The following is a 17,597-nucleotide window of genomic DNA, read 5'->3' on the forward strand; positions in this document are numbered from 1 at the left end:
CTTTTCACATTTGATTCCTTGCCCCCACTATTTAGTTTAAAACCCTTTCTACTTCCCTAGTTATACAGTTCACAAGAACGCTGGTCCCAGCATGATTTAGGTCTAGATTGTCACAATGGTACAGCACTCACTTTCCCCAGTACTGATGCCAGTGCCCCACAAACTGGAATCTACTTCTTCCACACCAGTCTTTGAGCCACGTATTCATCTCTCTAATTTTATATATCCTATGCCAATTTGCATGCGGCTCAAGTAATAATCCAGAGCTTATAACCTTTGAGGTTCTGCTTTTTAATTTAGTGCATAGCTTCTCATACTCTCTATGTAGAACTGCTTTCTTTGTTCTACCTATGCTGTTGGTACTTACATGGGCCAAGACAACTGGATCCTTTCCCTCCTACTGCAAATTCCTCTCCAGACATGAGCACGTCCCAAATCTTGGCATTGGGCAGGCAACATAGTTGTCTGGAGTCTCGTTCTTTGCTGCAGAGAACAGTGTCAATCCCCCTCACCATAGTGGCCCCTACTACCACTGCATTCCTTTTTGCTTTCTCCACTTGAATGGCTTCCTGTACCATGGTGTCATGGTCAGTTTGCTCATCCACCCTGCAGCTACTGCCCTCTGGACCCCTTTACCTGCCTCACTCACAGTCACACCCTCCTGTCCCTGACCACTGATCAAATCAAAAGACCCTATCCTAAGTGGTGTGACTGGTACAAGACATCCCAATAACTTTCCCCCTCCCTGATGTGCTGCAGAGTATGCAGCTCAGCCTCCAGCTCAATAACTCTGAGCCAAAGCTCCTCAAGCCACAATCACTTCTTGCAAATGTGTTTGCCCTGGATCACAATGGTATCCAGGAACTCCCACATGTTGCAGCCTTGACACTTCACCTGTCTTGCCATCCTCAATGTTTTTTAATTAATTACTTAAGTATATTATGCACTAATTTATGTTGCTTTTTTATGTATTTTATTAACTTTACCACTAATTTGTATACTATTTCAAATCTCACAAATAGAATAGACCTTAAACACTTACCAAACAGCTAGCTCCTTTCCTTGCAGTTGAGTAAAAACCAATTACTGCAGGGTGAGAAAGGTACACAAAACAAAGGAAACAAACACCTCCTTCCCCTTCACCAAACTCCCCTGCTCACCAAACTCTCAGGTTTGCACTCAGTTTCCTCAGCTGCACTCATTTGCTAAGGTTGCACTGAAGAACCCTGAATTTGCAACCAACTGAAATGGGGCTGGAGAAAGCAAATTCAATCAGTTAGCTAGTTAACCACTCAGGTCTCACAGCAGAGTGTGTTTACCCTGTCTAAACTGCAAAAAAGAATGAAATATAGTCTACTTACTCAGTACTTTCCAGTTACTGCGAATTAAAGACTAGATTAGGTTTTAAGAGCAAAATTAACACTTCCTGTCACAGCCAACTTTATCTCCTTATATTCCTTTATATTCATCAATATTGCTGTCACTGCCATTTGGAAATCCACGTACACCATGTCGACCTCATCAACCCTCTCTGTTACCTCATCAAAAAACTCAATCAAGTTAGTTAAATACGATTTGCCTTTAATAAATCCGTGCTGGATTTCGTTAATTAAACCACATTTGCCCAAATGACTCTTAATTTTGTCCCGAATGATCATTTCTAGAAGCTTCCTCACCACCGAGGTTAAACTGACAGACCTGTAATTGTTGGGCTTATCCTTACACCCTTTTTTGAACAAGGACGTAACAGTTGCAATTCTCCAGTCCTCTGACACCAGCCCTGTGCATGAGGAGGATGACCTCATGATCTATTGTTTACTGATGGACCTTGCCTAATGTATTTTCTGACAGACTTCAACCTTATTGACTTTTAATGTCCAGACTGAAATTAGAGGGGTTTAACACTGGGCAGGAACTTTGCATGAAATGAGAGAAATGGAACTTGCACTTTAGTAGGAACATAGGAACAGGAGCAGCCTGTTGCACTGTTCAATTAGATCGTGACTGATCTGTATCTAAGCTCCATCTTGTCCATCTTGCTTCTGTAACTTTATATATCCTGACCTAACAAAAATCTAACAATCCCAGTTCTGAAGTTTTCAGTTGACCTGCAGCTACAATCGCCTTAGAATTCCAGATTTCCACCACCTTTTGGTACCCACGCAGAAGCACTTTTCACAATGACATAGATAGGACTAAGAAAAGAGGTTCTGCTGAGGGAGTATGAGCAGCGAGGAGCTAAATTAATAAACAGAACCTCAAAGGTAATAATCTCTGGATTACTACCTGAGCTATGAGCAAATTGGCAGAGGGTAAAATCAGATTAGATTAGTGGTTCAAAAATTGGTGTGGGAGAAATGGGTTTCAATTCATGGACCACTGGCACCAGTCCTGAGGAAACTGAGAGCTGTACAGTTGGAATGGTCTTCACCTGAACTGTGCTGGGGTGTACTGGCGAATTGTGTAACTAGGGTTGCAGAGAGGCTTTAAACTAAATAATTGGGTGGGGGGTGGGGGAGGAATTGGTGGGTGGTGGAGGGTTAATGTTAGGGAGATATGGAAAGTTAAAGAGAAAGGACAAAGGAATGATGTAAAGTACTGATATGGGTGATGATAACCAGGGTGTGACAGGAAGGGACAGAGCATATAAACATAAGCTTGCACCAGCAAATAAGGTCAGAGTAGACAAAAACGGTAAAAAGACAGAATTAAAGGCTCTTTGTCTGAATGCTCACAGCATTCATAACAAGATGGATGAATTGATGGCACAAATAGAAATAAATGGGTATGATATAATAGCCTTTAGAAAGACTTAGTTGCAAGGTGACTTTGAATTGGGTGTACAGGGCACAATTTCAAAATTTGAAGATGACAAAAAACTTGGAAATTTTGTGCACTGTGAGGAGGATAGTGATTGAAGTAACAGGCTGGTAGAATGGGCGGACAGGTGGCAGATTAAATTTAACAGTGTAAAGTGATTCATTTGATAGGAAGAACGAGGAAAGGTAATACATAATAAAGGTTACGATTCCAAATGGGGTGAAGGACCAGAGACCCAGGCTGTATATATGTTGAAGGTGGCAGGCAGGTTGAGAAAGTGCTTTAAAAGGCAGACAGGATCCTTGGCTTTATAAATAAATTTATAAATCTATACGACTATCAAAGCAAAGAAGTTATGATGAACTTTCATTAAACGTTGGTTCAACCTCAACTAGAGTATTGTGCCCAATTCTGGGCATTATTCTTCAGGGATGATGTGAAGGCTTTATAGAAAAGATTCACGGGAATGGTTCCACAGATGAGGGACTTCAGTGAATAGACTGGAGAAGCCAAGGTTGTCCTCCTTAGAAAAGATACAGTTGAGAGGAAATTAGATGGAGGTGTTCAAAATCATGATGGATCTAGACAGCAGACAGAGAGAAATTGTTCTCATTGTCAGAGGGGTTGTGAGCCAGAGGCCACCAATTTAAGGTGATTGGCAAAGAAGCAATGGCAACATGATGAAATGCATTTTAACATACCAAGTGGTTAGGATATGGGATGCACTGCCTGAGTGTGTGGCAGAGATAGATTAAATTATGGCGTTCAAAAGGGAATTGGATAAGCACCTGAACAGAGAATTTGCAGGGCTATTGGGAAGGGTGGGGAGTGGGACTAACTGAGCTGCTCTTGCAGAAAATTGGCTTGGACATGATGGATCAGCTGATCTCCATCTGCAGCATAACCATTCTATGTCCATCTCTGGAAAATACAGCAGAATAACTTGTGCAGTATATACTGGCTCCTAGCAATTTGAATTCATCCTTGAACTGGTAACTAGCAAAAGTAGGGAACAATTTCAAGTGTGCAATCTTTTCTTGGTTGCAACCCATGTTCTTGATTCATCTGCGCAGGATAATATCTGTTTACTCTGAGCAGAAGAATCAATAACCCGGGCATGCACCTGCCTGATTTCCTGCTCGTTTCCAAGTTTCTAATCATGAGCCTTTGTTTAATTCAGAAATTTTTTTTTATCATAAATGGTTCGGTCCGGTACGGTGTAGGACTGGTCAGGGTGAATCATGTGGTCCAGCACGGTGCCGAGCCGAGAAGACATGGCTCGGGCAAAGATTTTGTAGTCCATGCTGAGGAGGGAGACCGGGCGCCAGTTTTTAAGAAGGCGGAGATCCCCCTTCTTCGGCAGCAGGGCAATCATGGCCCTGCGCCACGAAAGGGGCATCTCCCCAGTAGCGATACTCTCCCCCAGGACCCCCGCGAAGTCGCTCCCCAGGACGTCCCAGAACGCCCTGAAGAACTCCACGGTCAGCCCGTCTAGTCCCAGGGATTTGCCCCTAGAAAGACCGTTGAGTGCGCCGGTCAGCTCCCCCAGACTTATAGGGGTTCAGAAGTTTTTTTATTGGCCAGCAGTGGAGCATTGGATAATTAGAAACAAAGCAAAACGTTTAAAAAAGCTGAAGTTACACATAACCTGTTGGCTTATGGCTGGATAAATTGGTAGAAGGGAGCTGTTCCAGTGGGATGGGCTTCACTTGAACCATGCTGGGACCAGTGTCCTGGTGAATCAAATAACTAGGGTTGTAGAGATGGCGTTAAACTAAATAGAGTTGGGGGAGGGCTCTGGAAAGGCTTACAATGCAAAAGGATATGGTAGCCTTGCAGGGCAGCTATTTAGGTAATGATACCCAGAATGTGACAGAAAGGGACAGAGTGTACAAACATAAAAAAAAACAGCAAATAGGGTCAAAGGGGGAGAAAATGATAAAAAGACAAAATTAATGGCCCTTTACTTAAATGCACATAGTATTTGGAACAAAATAAATGAATTCATGGCACAAATCGAGATTAATGGGTATTATCTTATAGAGATGTGGTTACAAGGAGATCAAAGCTGGGAACTAAATATTCAGGGGCATGTGACTTTTCAACAGGACAGGGAAGAAGGAAAGGGTGGTGGGGTAGCTTTGTTAGGACAAGATGGAATAAGTAAGATAGCAAGAAAGGATCTTGGATCAGAAGGTGTAGAATCCATATGGGTGGAGGTAAGAAATAACAAGTGGAAGACGACACCGGGAGTAGTCTAAAGGCCATCTGACAGTAGCTATACTGTAGGACAGAGAATAAATCAGGAGATAATGAGGGCATGTGAAAAAGGCAGTACATCAATCATGGGTGACTTTAATCTTCATGCAGATTAGGAAAATCAAATTGGCAGGAGGTAGACACAGGCAAGAATTCATAGAGTGTATTCGGGACAGTTTCTTAGAACAATATGTTGTGAATCCAACCGGGGATCAGGCTATTTTGGATCTGGTAATTTGTGATGAGGCAGGTTTAATAAATGACCTCAGAGTAAAGGGTACCCTAGGAAACAGTGACCATAAAATGGTAGAATTTAGCATTCAGTTTGAGAGTGAGAAACTTAGGTCGGAAACAACTGTGCTAAACTTAAATAAGGGTAATTATGATGGAGTGAGGGCAGAGTTGGTTGGAGTGGACAAGGAAAGCAGTTTAGCAGAAAAGATGATAGATAAACAATGGCAGACGTTTAAGAAAATAGTTCATGACTCTCAAAAAAAGATATATCCCTGTGAGGAAGAAGGATTCAAGGAAGGGGATAAACCAACCATGGTTAACCAAGGAAGTTAAGGGCAGTTTCAAATTGAAAGAAAAAACATACAATGTGGCAAAGATTAGTGGTAAGTCAGAGGATTGGGAAAGTTTTAAAAGTCACCAAAAGATGACCAAAAAATAATAAAGAGGGGAAAAAAAAACTTTGAGGGTAAACTAACAAGTAATATAAAAACAGACATTGAGAGCTTCTTTAAATATATAAAAAGGAAGAGAGAGGCCAAAGTGAACATTGGCCCCTAAGAGAATGAAGCTGGGGAAATAACGGGGAATCAGGAAGTGGCGGGGGAGTTGAATAAATACTTTGCTTCTGTCTTCACGGTAGAACATACTAATAGCATTCCAAAAATACTAAATAATCAAGGGGCAAGTGGAGGGGGGAGGAAATAAATTCTATAACTATCACTAGAGAAAAAGCACTAGGGAAACTAATGGGGCTAAAGGCCGTTAAGTCCCCTGGACCTGGTGGGTTGCATCCTAGGATATTAAACGAAATAGCTACAGAGGTAGTGGATGTACTGGTAGTAATTTTCCAAGAATCCTCAGGGCAGAATTTTCTCTTTGGCGTGCGGGAGTTGGCCCATTACGCCAATGGGTAAAATGACGCCTGGTGACGTCGGGCGTGTGTTCCGACATCACCACGCGCTATTCCGAGCTTTCGTTTGGCGGGTGTGTGCTGGAGTCGGCTGTGCGCCCACCAAACTGTCAAAGGCCTGTTAAGGCCATTAATGAACCAATTTAGGTATTTGACAGGGCTGCGGGTCCAACCTGAAGGTTGGCTGGCAGGCAAAGAGCCCAAGCGGCCTTTGTGTTTTGCATGAAACCTCATCCACAGGCGGGATGAGGTTTCATGAAGGTTTTATTAAATAAATTTTTAAAATTTTGACAATTCATAAACATCTCCCAGCTCATGTGACATGCACAGGTAGGCACGCGTCATGCTGGGGGGGCCTTAATTGGCCCATCCACGTAAAATGATGGCATGCAGCCAATCGCGGGCGGCAATCAGCTCTGTGCCCACTCCCAACCGGCCTGTCCTGCAGGCAGAAGATTCTGCCCTTTGATTCTTGAAAAGTCCCAGAGGATTGGAGAACAGCCAATGTAACACCCTTATTCAAAAAACAGGTAACCATAGGCCAATTAGCTTAACATCTGTCATTGGGAAAATGTTGGAGTCTATTATAAAGGATGTAATAGCAGAGCATTTACAAATACATAATCTAATCAAGCAGAGTCAGCATGGCTCCATGAAGGGGAAATCATGCCTGACAAATTTATTAGAATTCTTTGAGGAGATAACAAGCAGGATAGATAAAGGGGAACCAGTAGACGTAATATATTTGGATTTCCAAAAGGTGTTCGATTATGTGCCACATGTAAGGCTACTTAATAAGATAAGAGCCCATGATGTTGAGGGTAGTATATTAGCATGGATAGAGGATTGGCTAACTAATAGAAGACAGAGAGTTGGGATAAGGAGAGCATTTTTGGGATGGCAACTTGTAACTAGTGGAGTGCCACAGGGATCAGTGCTGGGGCCTCAGATATTTACAATATATATTAATGACTTAGATGAGGGGAATGAATGTACTATCGCCAAGTTTGCAGATGACAAAGAAATAGGTGGGAATGCAAGTGGTGAGGATGACACAAGGAATCTCCAGAGGGAAAAAGACAGGTTAAGTAAGTGGGCAGAAACTTGGCAGATGGAATATAAGGTGGGAAAGTGAGGTTATGCGCTTTGACAGGAAGAATAGAGGAGCTGAATATTATTTAAATGGAGAAAGACTGCAGAAAGCTGCAGCACAGAGGGATTTGGGAGTCCTTATGCATGAATCCCAAAACGCTAACATACAAGTTCAATAAATAAGAGGAAATGCCTTTATTTCAAAGGGAATTGAGTATAAACATCGGGAAGTCTTGTTAAAACTGTACAAGGCACTAGTTAGACCACACCTAGGATACTGTGAACAATTTTGGTCCCCTTACCTAAGGAAAGATATACTGGCATTGGAGGCAGTCCTTCAGAGAAGGTTCACTAGGTTGATTCCGGGTATGGAGGGATTTTCTTATGGGAAGAGGTTGAGTAGGCTGGGCCTGTACTTGAAGTTCAGAAGAATGAAAGGTGACCTTATTGAAACATATAATGTTCTTATGGGGCTTGACGGGGTAAATGCTGAGAAGTTGTTTCCCTTGTGGGAGAGTCTAGGACCAGAGGGCATAATTTCAGAGCAATTTAAAACAGAGATGAGGAGGAATTTCTTCTCTCAGAGGGTAGTGAATCTGTGGTATTTTTTACCGCAGAGGGCTGTAAAGGTTGGGTTGTTAAGTATATTCAAGACTGAGACAGATTTCTAATCAATAAGGGAATCAAGGGTTAAGGGGACAAGTCAGGAAAGTGGAGTTGAGGATTATCAGATCAGCCATGATCTCATCGAATGGTGGAGCAGACCCGGTGGACTGAATGGCCTACTTGTGCTCCTACGTCTAATGGTCTTATGGCACTGGCAGAGGTGGCAGTTTTTATCGATTGCAAACAGCTTTACTCTTCAATACGGGGAGTGAGACCATCCTAGAGAGGTGAATATTGTAATGCATTGATAGTAAAATTAGTGACAGATTTCTAACAAATTAGCTCAGGTAGTTTGTTTATTTTTATGGTTGTTGTATTGGACGGCAAGTGTCCTCTTCTGATTGTGGGCCCTGTTATTGTAATGGATTTTGTAACTGGTAGATGGCAGCCAGCTATTGCAAACTGGAAGTCAAAATGTTTAAATATCACAATGGGAAAATGATAATTGATAGATGTAAGAAAGAAAGAAAACCTGAATTTATATAGCTCCTTTCACAGCCTCAGCACATCCCAAAATGCTTTACAGCCAATGAAAGACTATACAATGAGCAAATCACTACATCCTATCTCGATCATTAATACTATAGTTGGAAGAATACAGATCAAAACATACCTTGTTTCCTGATGTTGTTGATTGACTCTGCAGGGTGCGAGCAGCGATGACACTGAACTGCGTTACTCCTCTCAGTATGAAGAGCGCCTGGATCCCTTTACCTCTTTCAGCAGAAAGGTAGGCCCTTCCAAAACTCAAAATCATCATCATTTTTGGATTAGAAGTGCAGGAGCAAAGTTCTTAGTTCTATTAGTTTTAATGGTTATAATGGACTGCTAAGCCACACGTGATTCTCGAGTTAACCCAGTGTCATTCACACAAGGCTTCCAGTCTGCTTATCCTACATCACCGAGGAATACAGGCACCATAGGGCCAATTTAACCCCTCACACTGGTCAGTGTTTTAATTCCAAGGCTTCGGGAGGGGTGTAAAACCTTCACTACAGGTAAGCGAAGTTCTCATTGAAATATTTAACTTGGCTTCTGATGTAATTCAGGCATTGGCATCATTTTAACGCAGTCTTGCATTTGCCACCCCAACTGAGATCAAGTTCAAAGAGAGCCCAGAAGGCAAGTGGTTTTAATCTGCTCAGGGGTCCCTGGTGGGCTAGGTGGCTCAGGAGCGCTCCTTTGGACCGACAGGGAAATCATGGGCCTCTCCTGCCCTCGTCTCACCTTTTGTTCTTTTGCCAATCCCCTTAGGCCTGTGTCCTCTGGTATCGACACTCCTGCCACTGGATACAATTCCTCTTTATTTGCTCTATCAAACCCATTAATGATTTTTAAAAATTCATTCATGGAATGTGGGCCTTGCTCACGAGGCCATAATTTATTGCCCATTCCTAATTGTCCTTGAGAAGGTGGTGATGAGCTGCCTTTATAAACCGCTGCAGTCCATGTGGTGTAGGTACACCCACAATGCTGTTAAGGAGGGAGTTCCAGGATTTTGTCCCAGCCAGTGGTGAGTTGCTTGGAGCAGAACTTCAAAGTGGTGGTGTTCCCATGCGTCTGCTGCCCTTGTTCTTCTAGATGGTAGTGGTCGTGGGTTTGGTTGGGGCTGCCTAAGGAGCTTTGGTGAGTTTCTGCAGTGCATCTTGTAGATGGTACAAACTGCTGTCACTGTGCATCTGTGGAGGAGGGAATGAATATTTGTGGACAGGGTGCCAATCAAGTGGGCTGCTTTTTCCTGGATGGTGTCAAGCTTCTGGAGCATTGTCTTTCATCCAGGCAAGTGGAGAGTATCCCATCACACTCCTGACTTGCGCCTTGTAGATGGTGGACAGGCTTTAGGGAGTCAGGAGGTGATTACTTGCCGCAGGATTCCCAGCCTCTGACTTTGTTCTTATAGCCACAGTATTTATATGGCTAGTCCAGTTCATTTTTGAGCACCTCCATCAAATCTCCTCTTAACCCCAGATTCCGCAGTCTCTTGATATAACTGAAGCACCTCATCACATGTACCATTCTTGTAAATCTCTTCTGCACCCTCCACCACCGACGCACAGTAGCAGCAGTGTGTACCATCTACAAGATTAACTGCTGGAATTCACCAAGGCTCCTCCAACAGTATCTTCCAAACCGACGACCACAACCACCTAGAAGGACAAGGGCAGCAGACAAAAGGGAACACCACCGCCTGGAAGTTCCCCTCCAAGTCACTCACCATCCCAACTTGGAAAGATATCACAGTTTCTTCACTGTCGCTGGGTCAAAATCCTGGAACTCCATCCCTAACAGCACTGTGGGTAACATTGACCAGAAACTGAAGTATACCAGCCATGTAAATATTGTGGCCACAAGAGCAGGTCAGAGTCTGGGAATTTTGCAGCAAGTGACTCACCTCATGACGCCCTGAAGCTTATCGGCACAAATCAGGTATGTGATGGAATACTCTCCACTTGCCCGGATAAGTGCAGCTCCAACAACACTCGAGAAGCTCCACACCATCCAGGACAAAGCAGCCTGTTTGATTGGTACCCCATCTACCAGCTTAAACATTCATTCCCTCTTGTGGCAGCACTGTGTACCATCTACAAAATGCATTGCAGCAAATCACCAAGGCTCCTTTGACAGCACTTTCCAAACTCACTATCTCTGCCACCTCGAAGGACAACAGCAGCAGATGCTTGGGAACACCACCATCTGGAAGCTCCCCTCCAAGCCACTCACCATCCTGACTTGGAAAGATATCACCATTTCTTCATTGTCATTGGGTCAAAGTCCTGGAACTCCATCCCTACCAGCACTGTGGGTGTACTTACACCACATGGACTGCAGCAGTTCAAGAAGGCAACTCGCCACCACTTTCTCAAGGGCAACTAGGGATGGGCAATAAAGGCTGGCCCAGCCAGTGACACTTACATCCTGTGAATGAATTTAAAAAAACACTCTTCAAGACTTCTAAAGTACTGTATCCAGAATTGGACACAATAATCTAGCTGAGACCAAGTCAGTGTTTGAAAAGGGATACCTGTTATAGTGAAGCAAGTAATGAATTTTTTTCTTTTTCTTTCATGGAATGTAAGCATCACTGGCTAGGCTAGCATTTATTTCCCATCCCTAATGTTTAAGCTGGTAGATGGGGTACCAATCAAACAGGCTGCTTTGTCCTGGACGGTGTCAAGCTTCTCAAGTGTTGTTAGAGCTGCACTCATCCAGGCAGGTGGAGAGTATTCCATCACATACCTGACTTGTGCTGACAAGCTTCAGGGAGTCATGAGGTGAGTCACTTGCTGCAGAATTCCCAGACTCTGACCTGCTCTTGTAGCCACAGTATTTACATGGCTGGTCCAGTTCAGTTTGTGGTCAATGGTAACCCTCAGGATGCTGACGGTGGGGATTCAGAGATGATAATGCCATTGAATTTCGGGGCACACTACTTAGATTCTCTCTTGTTGGAGATGGTCTTTGCCTGGCACTTGTGTAGCATGAATGTTACTCACCATTTATCAGCCCAAGCCTGAACGTTGTCCAGGTCTGCTGCATGTGGACATGGACTGCTTCACCACCTGAGGAGTCACAGATGGTGTTGAAAATTGTGCAATCATCAGTGAAATCCTGACCTTATGATAGAAGGAAGGTCATTAATGTAGCAGCTGAGGAACTTCTGCAGCAATATCCTGGACCTGAGATCATTGGCCTCCAACAACCGCAACCATCTTCCTTGGTGCTAGTTATGACTCCAGCCAGTAGAGAGTTTTCCCCCTGATTCCCATTGACTCCAGTTTTGCTAGGACTCCTTAATGCCACAATCAGTCAAATGCTGCCTTGATGTCAAGGGCATTCACTCCCACCTCACCTCGGGAGTTCAGCTCTTGAGGTAATGAGGTCAGGAGCTGAGAGGCCCTGGCGGAACCCAAACTGGGCGTCCATGAGCGGGTTATTGCTAAGCAAGTGCTGCTTGATAGCACTATTGATGACCCCTTCCATTACTTTACTGATGATGGAGAGTAGACTGATGGGCTGGTAATTGGCCGGGTTGGATTTGTCCTGCTTTTTATGTACAAGACATACCTGGGCAATTTTCCACATAACCGAGTAGATGCCAGTGTTGTAGCTGTACTAAAACAGCTTGGCTAGGGATGCGGCAAGTTCTGGAGCACAAATCTTCAGTGCTATTGCCGGAATATTGTCAGGGCCCATAGCCATTGCAGTATCCAGTGCCTTCAGCCATTTCTTGATATCATGTGGAGTGAATCGAATTGACTGAAGACTGGCACCTGTGATGCTGGCGGCCTCCGGAGGTGGCCAAGATAGATCAACCACTCGGCACTTCTGGTTTAAGATTGTAGCAAATGCTTCAGCCTTATCTTTTGCACTGATGTACTGGGCTCCTCCATCATTGAGGATGGGGATATTTGTGGAGCCTCCTCCTCTAGTTAGTTGATTAATTGTTCACCACCATTCACGACTGGATGTGGCAGGACTGCAGAGCTTAGACCTAATCCGTTGGTCATGGGATCGCTTAGCCCTGTCTATCACTTGCTACTTATGCTGTTTGACATGCAAGTAGTTCTGTGTTATAGCGTCACCAGGTTGACAGCTCGTTTTTAGGTATGCCTGGTGCTGCTCCTGGCATGCCCTCCTGCACTTTCATTGAACCAGGGTTGATCCCCTGGCTTGATGGTAGCAATAGAATGGGGGATATGCTGGGCCATGAGGTTACAGATTGTATTTTGAGTACAATTCTGCTGCTGCTGATGGCCCACAGTGCCTCAGGAGCTGAGTGGCCCTGGTGGAACACAAATTGGGCATCAGTGAGCAGGTTATTGCTGAGCAAGTACTGCTTGAGAGCACTGTTGATGACTCCTTCCATCACTTTGCAGATGGTCAAGAGTAGACTGATGGGGCAGTAATTGGCTGGGTTGGCTTGGCCCTGCTTTTTGTGTGCAGGACATACCTGGACAATTTTCCACATTGCAAGGCAGATGCCAGTGTTGTGGCTGTACTGGAACAGCTTGGTCAAGGGTGTAGCTAGTTCTGAAGTGTGAGTCTTCAGTACTAATGCTGGACTGTTGATAAGGCCCATAGCCTTTGCAGTATTGCTGGAGAGATAATGACATAGTGGTAATGTCACTGGACTAGTAATCCAAAGGCCCAGGCTAATGGTGTGGGGACAGTAGTTCAAATCCCATCATGGTAGCTGGTGGAATTTAAATTCAACTAATAAATGTGGAATTGAAAGTTAGAGTAATGATGACCGTAAAACTCTCATCCATTGTCATAAAAACCGACCTGGCTCACTAATGTCCTTTAGGAAAGGAAGCCTGCCATCTTTACCCAGCCTGGCCTACATGTGACTCCAGACCCACAGCAATGTGGTTGACTCTTAACTGCTTTCTGATATGGCCGAGAAAGTCACTCAGCTCAAGGGCAATGAGGGATGGGCAATAAATGCTGGCCTTGCCTGTGTTGCCCACATCCCTTGAAAGAATAAAGATAAAACAAAGAAAATCCAGTCCCTGCAGCCATTTTTTGATATCATGTGGAGTGAATCGAATTGGCTGAAGACTGACATCTGTGATGTTGGGGACCTCCGGAGGAGGCTGGGATGGATCATCCACTCGGCACTATGGCTGAAGATTGTTGCAAATGCTTCAGCCTTATCTTATGCACTGATGTGCTGGGCTTCCCTATCATTGAGCATGGGGATATTTGTGGCACCTCCTTCTGCTATTAGTTGTTTAACTGCTCACCACCGTTCATGACTGGATGTAGCAGGACTGCAGAGTGTGATATAATCCAAGGGACGCTTAGCTCTGTCTTTCACTCGCTGCTTCTGCTGCTTGGCATGCAAGTAGTCTTTGTTGTAGCTTCACCAAGTTGACACCTCAATTTTAGGTATGCCTAGTGCTGCTCCTGGAATGCCCTCCTACATTCTTCATTGAACCTGAATTGAACTAAAGCTTGGTGCTAGCTGCACCTGCTCTAGGATAGAGTGGGTTGATGCTGTAAAATTATATTCCCCAAACAATGCTACAGATGCTAGTATTTTATCATCACTGCAAAATTATCCTGTTCGCTGTTCAAGATAAGTGTGCGTAAATCTTTAAAGTTCATCTTACCTGTCATTATCTTTCTTCACCACAAATTATACAAAACGTTTAAATTCAAAACTTGTTACTTGTTTCCTGATGATTATTCAATCTTGACTGAAAATGACTTCATAACAAAATGTGCGGAAAAATGTTTTGTGTGCACAGTCTCTTAAGTATTTCTTCTGGTGCTATGTCTAGGAGCGTCAGCGCAGATATCTAAGTCTCAGCCCCTGGGATAAAGCCACCCTGAGCATGGTAAGTACATACACTTAAGCTGCTAAAATAAATGAACCCATTCATTTTCAACAATCTATAAACCCTTTGTTTTATTTAAGGGCCGCGTCATCCTGTCAAACAAATTGGCTCGGACTATTGCCTTTTTCTACACGGTGCTCTTGCACTGCATGGTCTTTCTTGTAAGTAGTTTTTCTTAAATTTCACAGTGCATGTCTCCATATTAGTGTTATGATCATTCAAGTATAAGGATACGAGAGAGCAGAGCACAATCGATCCTTCCGCAACAGAACAGAGTGCAGTAGAATCCAGAGTGACAGAAGAAAAAACACCTGGAGCAGAGTGTGTTGGTGCTAAGCTGGAGTAGAGTGTGTTGGTGCTAAGCTGGAGTAGAGTGTGTTGGTGCTAAGCTGGAGTAGAGTGTGTTGGTGCTAAGCTGGAGCACAGTGTGTTGGTGCTAAGCTGGAGCACAGTGTGTTGGTGCTAAGCTGGAGCACAGTGTGTTGGTGCTAAGCTGGAGCACAGTGTGTTGGTGCTAAGCTGGAGCACAGTGTGTTGGTGCTAAGCTGGAGCACAGTGTGTTGGTGCTAAGCTGGAGCACAGTGTGTTGGTGCTAAGCTGGAGCACAGTGTGTTGGTGCTAAGATGGAGCACAGTGTGTTGGTGCTAAGCTGGAGCGCAGTGTGTTGGTGCTAAGCTGGAGCACAGTGTGTTGGTGCTAAGCTGGAGCGCAGTGTGTTGGTGCTAAGCTGGAGCGCAGTGTGTTGGTGCTAAGCTGGAGCGCAGTGTGTTGGTGCTAAGCTGGAGCACAGTGTGTTGGTGCTAAGCTGGAGCACAGTGTGTTGGTGCTAAACTGGAGCACAGTGTGTTGGTGCTAAGCTGGAGCACAGTGTGTTGGTGCTAAGCTGGAGCACAGTGTGTTGGTGCTAAACTGGAGCACAGTGTGTTGGTGCTAAACTGGAGCACAGTGTGTTGGTGCTAAGCTGGAGCACAGTGTGTTGGTGCTAAACTGGAGCACAGTGTGTTGGTGCTAAGCTGGAGCACAGTGTGTTGGTGCTAAACTGGAGCACACTGTGTTGGTGCTAAGCTGGAGCACAGTGTGTTGGTGCTAAGGTGGAGCACAGTGTGTTGGTGCTAAGCTGGAGCACAGAGTGTTGGTGCTAAACTGGAGCACAGTGTGTTGGTGCTAAGGTGGAGCACAGTGTGTTGGTGCTAAGGTGGAGCACAGTGTGTTGGTGCTAAGGTGGAGCACAGTGTGTTGGTGCTAAGGTGGAGCACAGTGTGTTGGTGCTAATCTGGAGCACAGTGTGTTGGTGCTAATCTGGAGCACAGTGTGTTGGTGCTAATCTGGAGCACATTGTGTTGGTGCTAATCTGGAGCACATTGTGTTGGTGCTAATCTGGAGCAGAGTGTATTGGTGCTAATCAGCAGCACAGTTTGTTGGTGCTAAGGTGGAGCACAGTGTGTTGGTGCTAATCTGGAGCACAGTGTGTTGGTGCTAAACTGGAGCACAGTGTGCTGGTGCTAAGCTGGAGCACAGAGTGCTGGTGCTAAACTGGAGCACAGACTGTTGGTGCTAAACTGGAGCACAGTGTGTTGGTGCTAAGGTGGAGCACAGAGTGTTGGTGCTAAGGTGGAGCACAGTGTGTTGGTGCTAAGGTGGAGCACAGTGAGTTGGTGCTAAGGTGGAGCACAGTGAGTTGGTGCTAAGGTGGAGCACAGTGTGTTGGTGCTAAGGTGGAGCACAGTGTGTTGGTGCTAAGCTGGAGCACAGTGTGTTGGTGCTAAGGTGGAGCACAGTGTGTTGGTGCTAAGGTGGAGCACAGTGTGTTGGTGCTAAGGTGGAGCACAGTGTGTTGGTGCTAAGCTGGAGCACAGTGTGTTGGTGCTAAGCTGGAGCACAGTGTGTTGGTGCTAAAGTGGAGCACAGTGTGTTGGTGCTAAGGTGGAGCACAGTGTGTTGGTGCTAATCTGGAGCACAGTGTGTTGGTGCTAATCTGGAGCACAGTGTGTTGGTGCTAATCTGGAGCACAGTGTGTTGGTGCTAATCTGCAGCACAGTGTGTTGGTGCTAATCTGGAGCACAGAGTGTTGGTGCTAATCTGGAGCACAGTGTGTTGGTGCTAATCTGCAGCACAGTGTGTTGGTGCTAATCTGCAGCACAGTGTGTTGGTGCTAATCTGCAGCACAGTGTGTTGGTGCTAATCTGCAGCACAGTGTGTTGGTGCTAATCTGGAGCACAGTGTGTTGGTGCTAAACTGGAGCATAGTGTGTTGGTGCTAAACTGGAGCATAGTGTGTTGGTGCTAAACTGGAGCACAGTGTGCTGGTGCTAAACTGGAGTACAGTGTGTGATGCTAAACAGGGACAGAGTGTGTTGATGCTAAGGTCACTGGAGCAGAGTGTGTTGATGCTAAGGTCACTGGAGCAGAGTGTGTTGGTGCTAAGGGAACTGCAGCAGAGTGTGTTGGTGCTAAGGGAACTGCAGCAGAGTGTGTTGGTGCTAAGGGAACTGCAGCAGAGTGTGTTGGTGCTAAGGTCACTGGAGCAGAGTGTGTTGGTGCTAAGGTCACTGGAGCAGAGTGTGTTGGTGCTAAGGTCACTGGAGCAGAGTGTGTTGGTAGGAAGGTCACTGGAGCAGAGTGTGTTGGTGCGAAGGTCACTGGAGCAGAGTGTGTTGGTGCCAAGCTGGAACAGAGTGGGTTGGTGCTAAGGTCACTGGTGCAGAGTCTGTTGGTGCTAAGGTCACTGGAGCAGAGTGTGTTGGTGCTAAGGTCACTGGAGCAGAGCGCGTTGGTGCTAAGGGAACTGCAGCAGAGTGCGTTGGTGCTAAGGGAACTGCAGCAGAGTGCGTTGTTGCTAAGGGAACTGCAGCAGAGTGCGTTGTTGCTAAGGGAACTGCAGCAGAGTGCGTTGTTGCTAAGGGAACTGCAGCAGAGTGCGTTGGTGCTAAGGGAACTGCAGCAGAGTGCGTTGGTGCTAAGGGAACTGCAGCAGAGTGCGTTGGTGCTAAGGGAACTGCAGCAGAGTGCGTTGGTGCTAAGGGAACTGCAGCAGAGTGCGTTGGTGCTAAGGGAACTGCAGCAGAGTGCGTTGGTGCTAAGGGAACTGTAGCAGAGTGCGTTGGTGCTAAGGGAACTGCAGCAGAGTGCGTTGGTGCTAAGGGAACTGCAGCAGAGTGCGTTGGTGCTAAGGGAACTGGAGCAGAGTGTGTTGGTGCTAAGGTCACTGGAGCAGAGTGTGTTGGTGCTAAGGTCACTGGAGCAGAGTGTGTTGGTAGGAAGGTCACTGGAGCA

At 45.4% G+C, this 17,597-nt stretch overlaps 1 protein-coding gene across 1 annotated transcript in view; it reads left to right on the forward strand.

Annotated features, from left to right (window-relative positions):
• Window positions 1-17,597, forward strand: part of LOC121282775 (protein CASP-like) — a 698,867-nt gene that overhangs the window by 627,312 nt on the left and 53,958 nt on the right. The window contains exons 19-21 of the mRNA XM_041196552.1: window positions 8,628-8,711; window positions 14,269-14,325; window positions 14,406-14,486. Of these exons, the coding sequence (XP_041052486.1) occupies window positions 8,628-8,711; window positions 14,269-14,325; window positions 14,406-14,486 (222 nt within the window). The remainder of the gene's footprint in view (window positions 1-8,627; window positions 8,712-14,268; window positions 14,326-14,405; window positions 14,487-17,597) is intronic.

The sequence above is a fragment of the Carcharodon carcharias genome, chromosome 10, assembly GCF_017639515.1.
Source record: "Carcharodon carcharias isolate sCarCar2 chromosome 10, sCarCar2.pri, whole genome shotgun sequence".
Classification (NCBI taxonomy): domain Eukaryota; kingdom Metazoa; phylum Chordata; class Chondrichthyes; order Lamniformes; family Lamnidae; genus Carcharodon; species Carcharodon carcharias.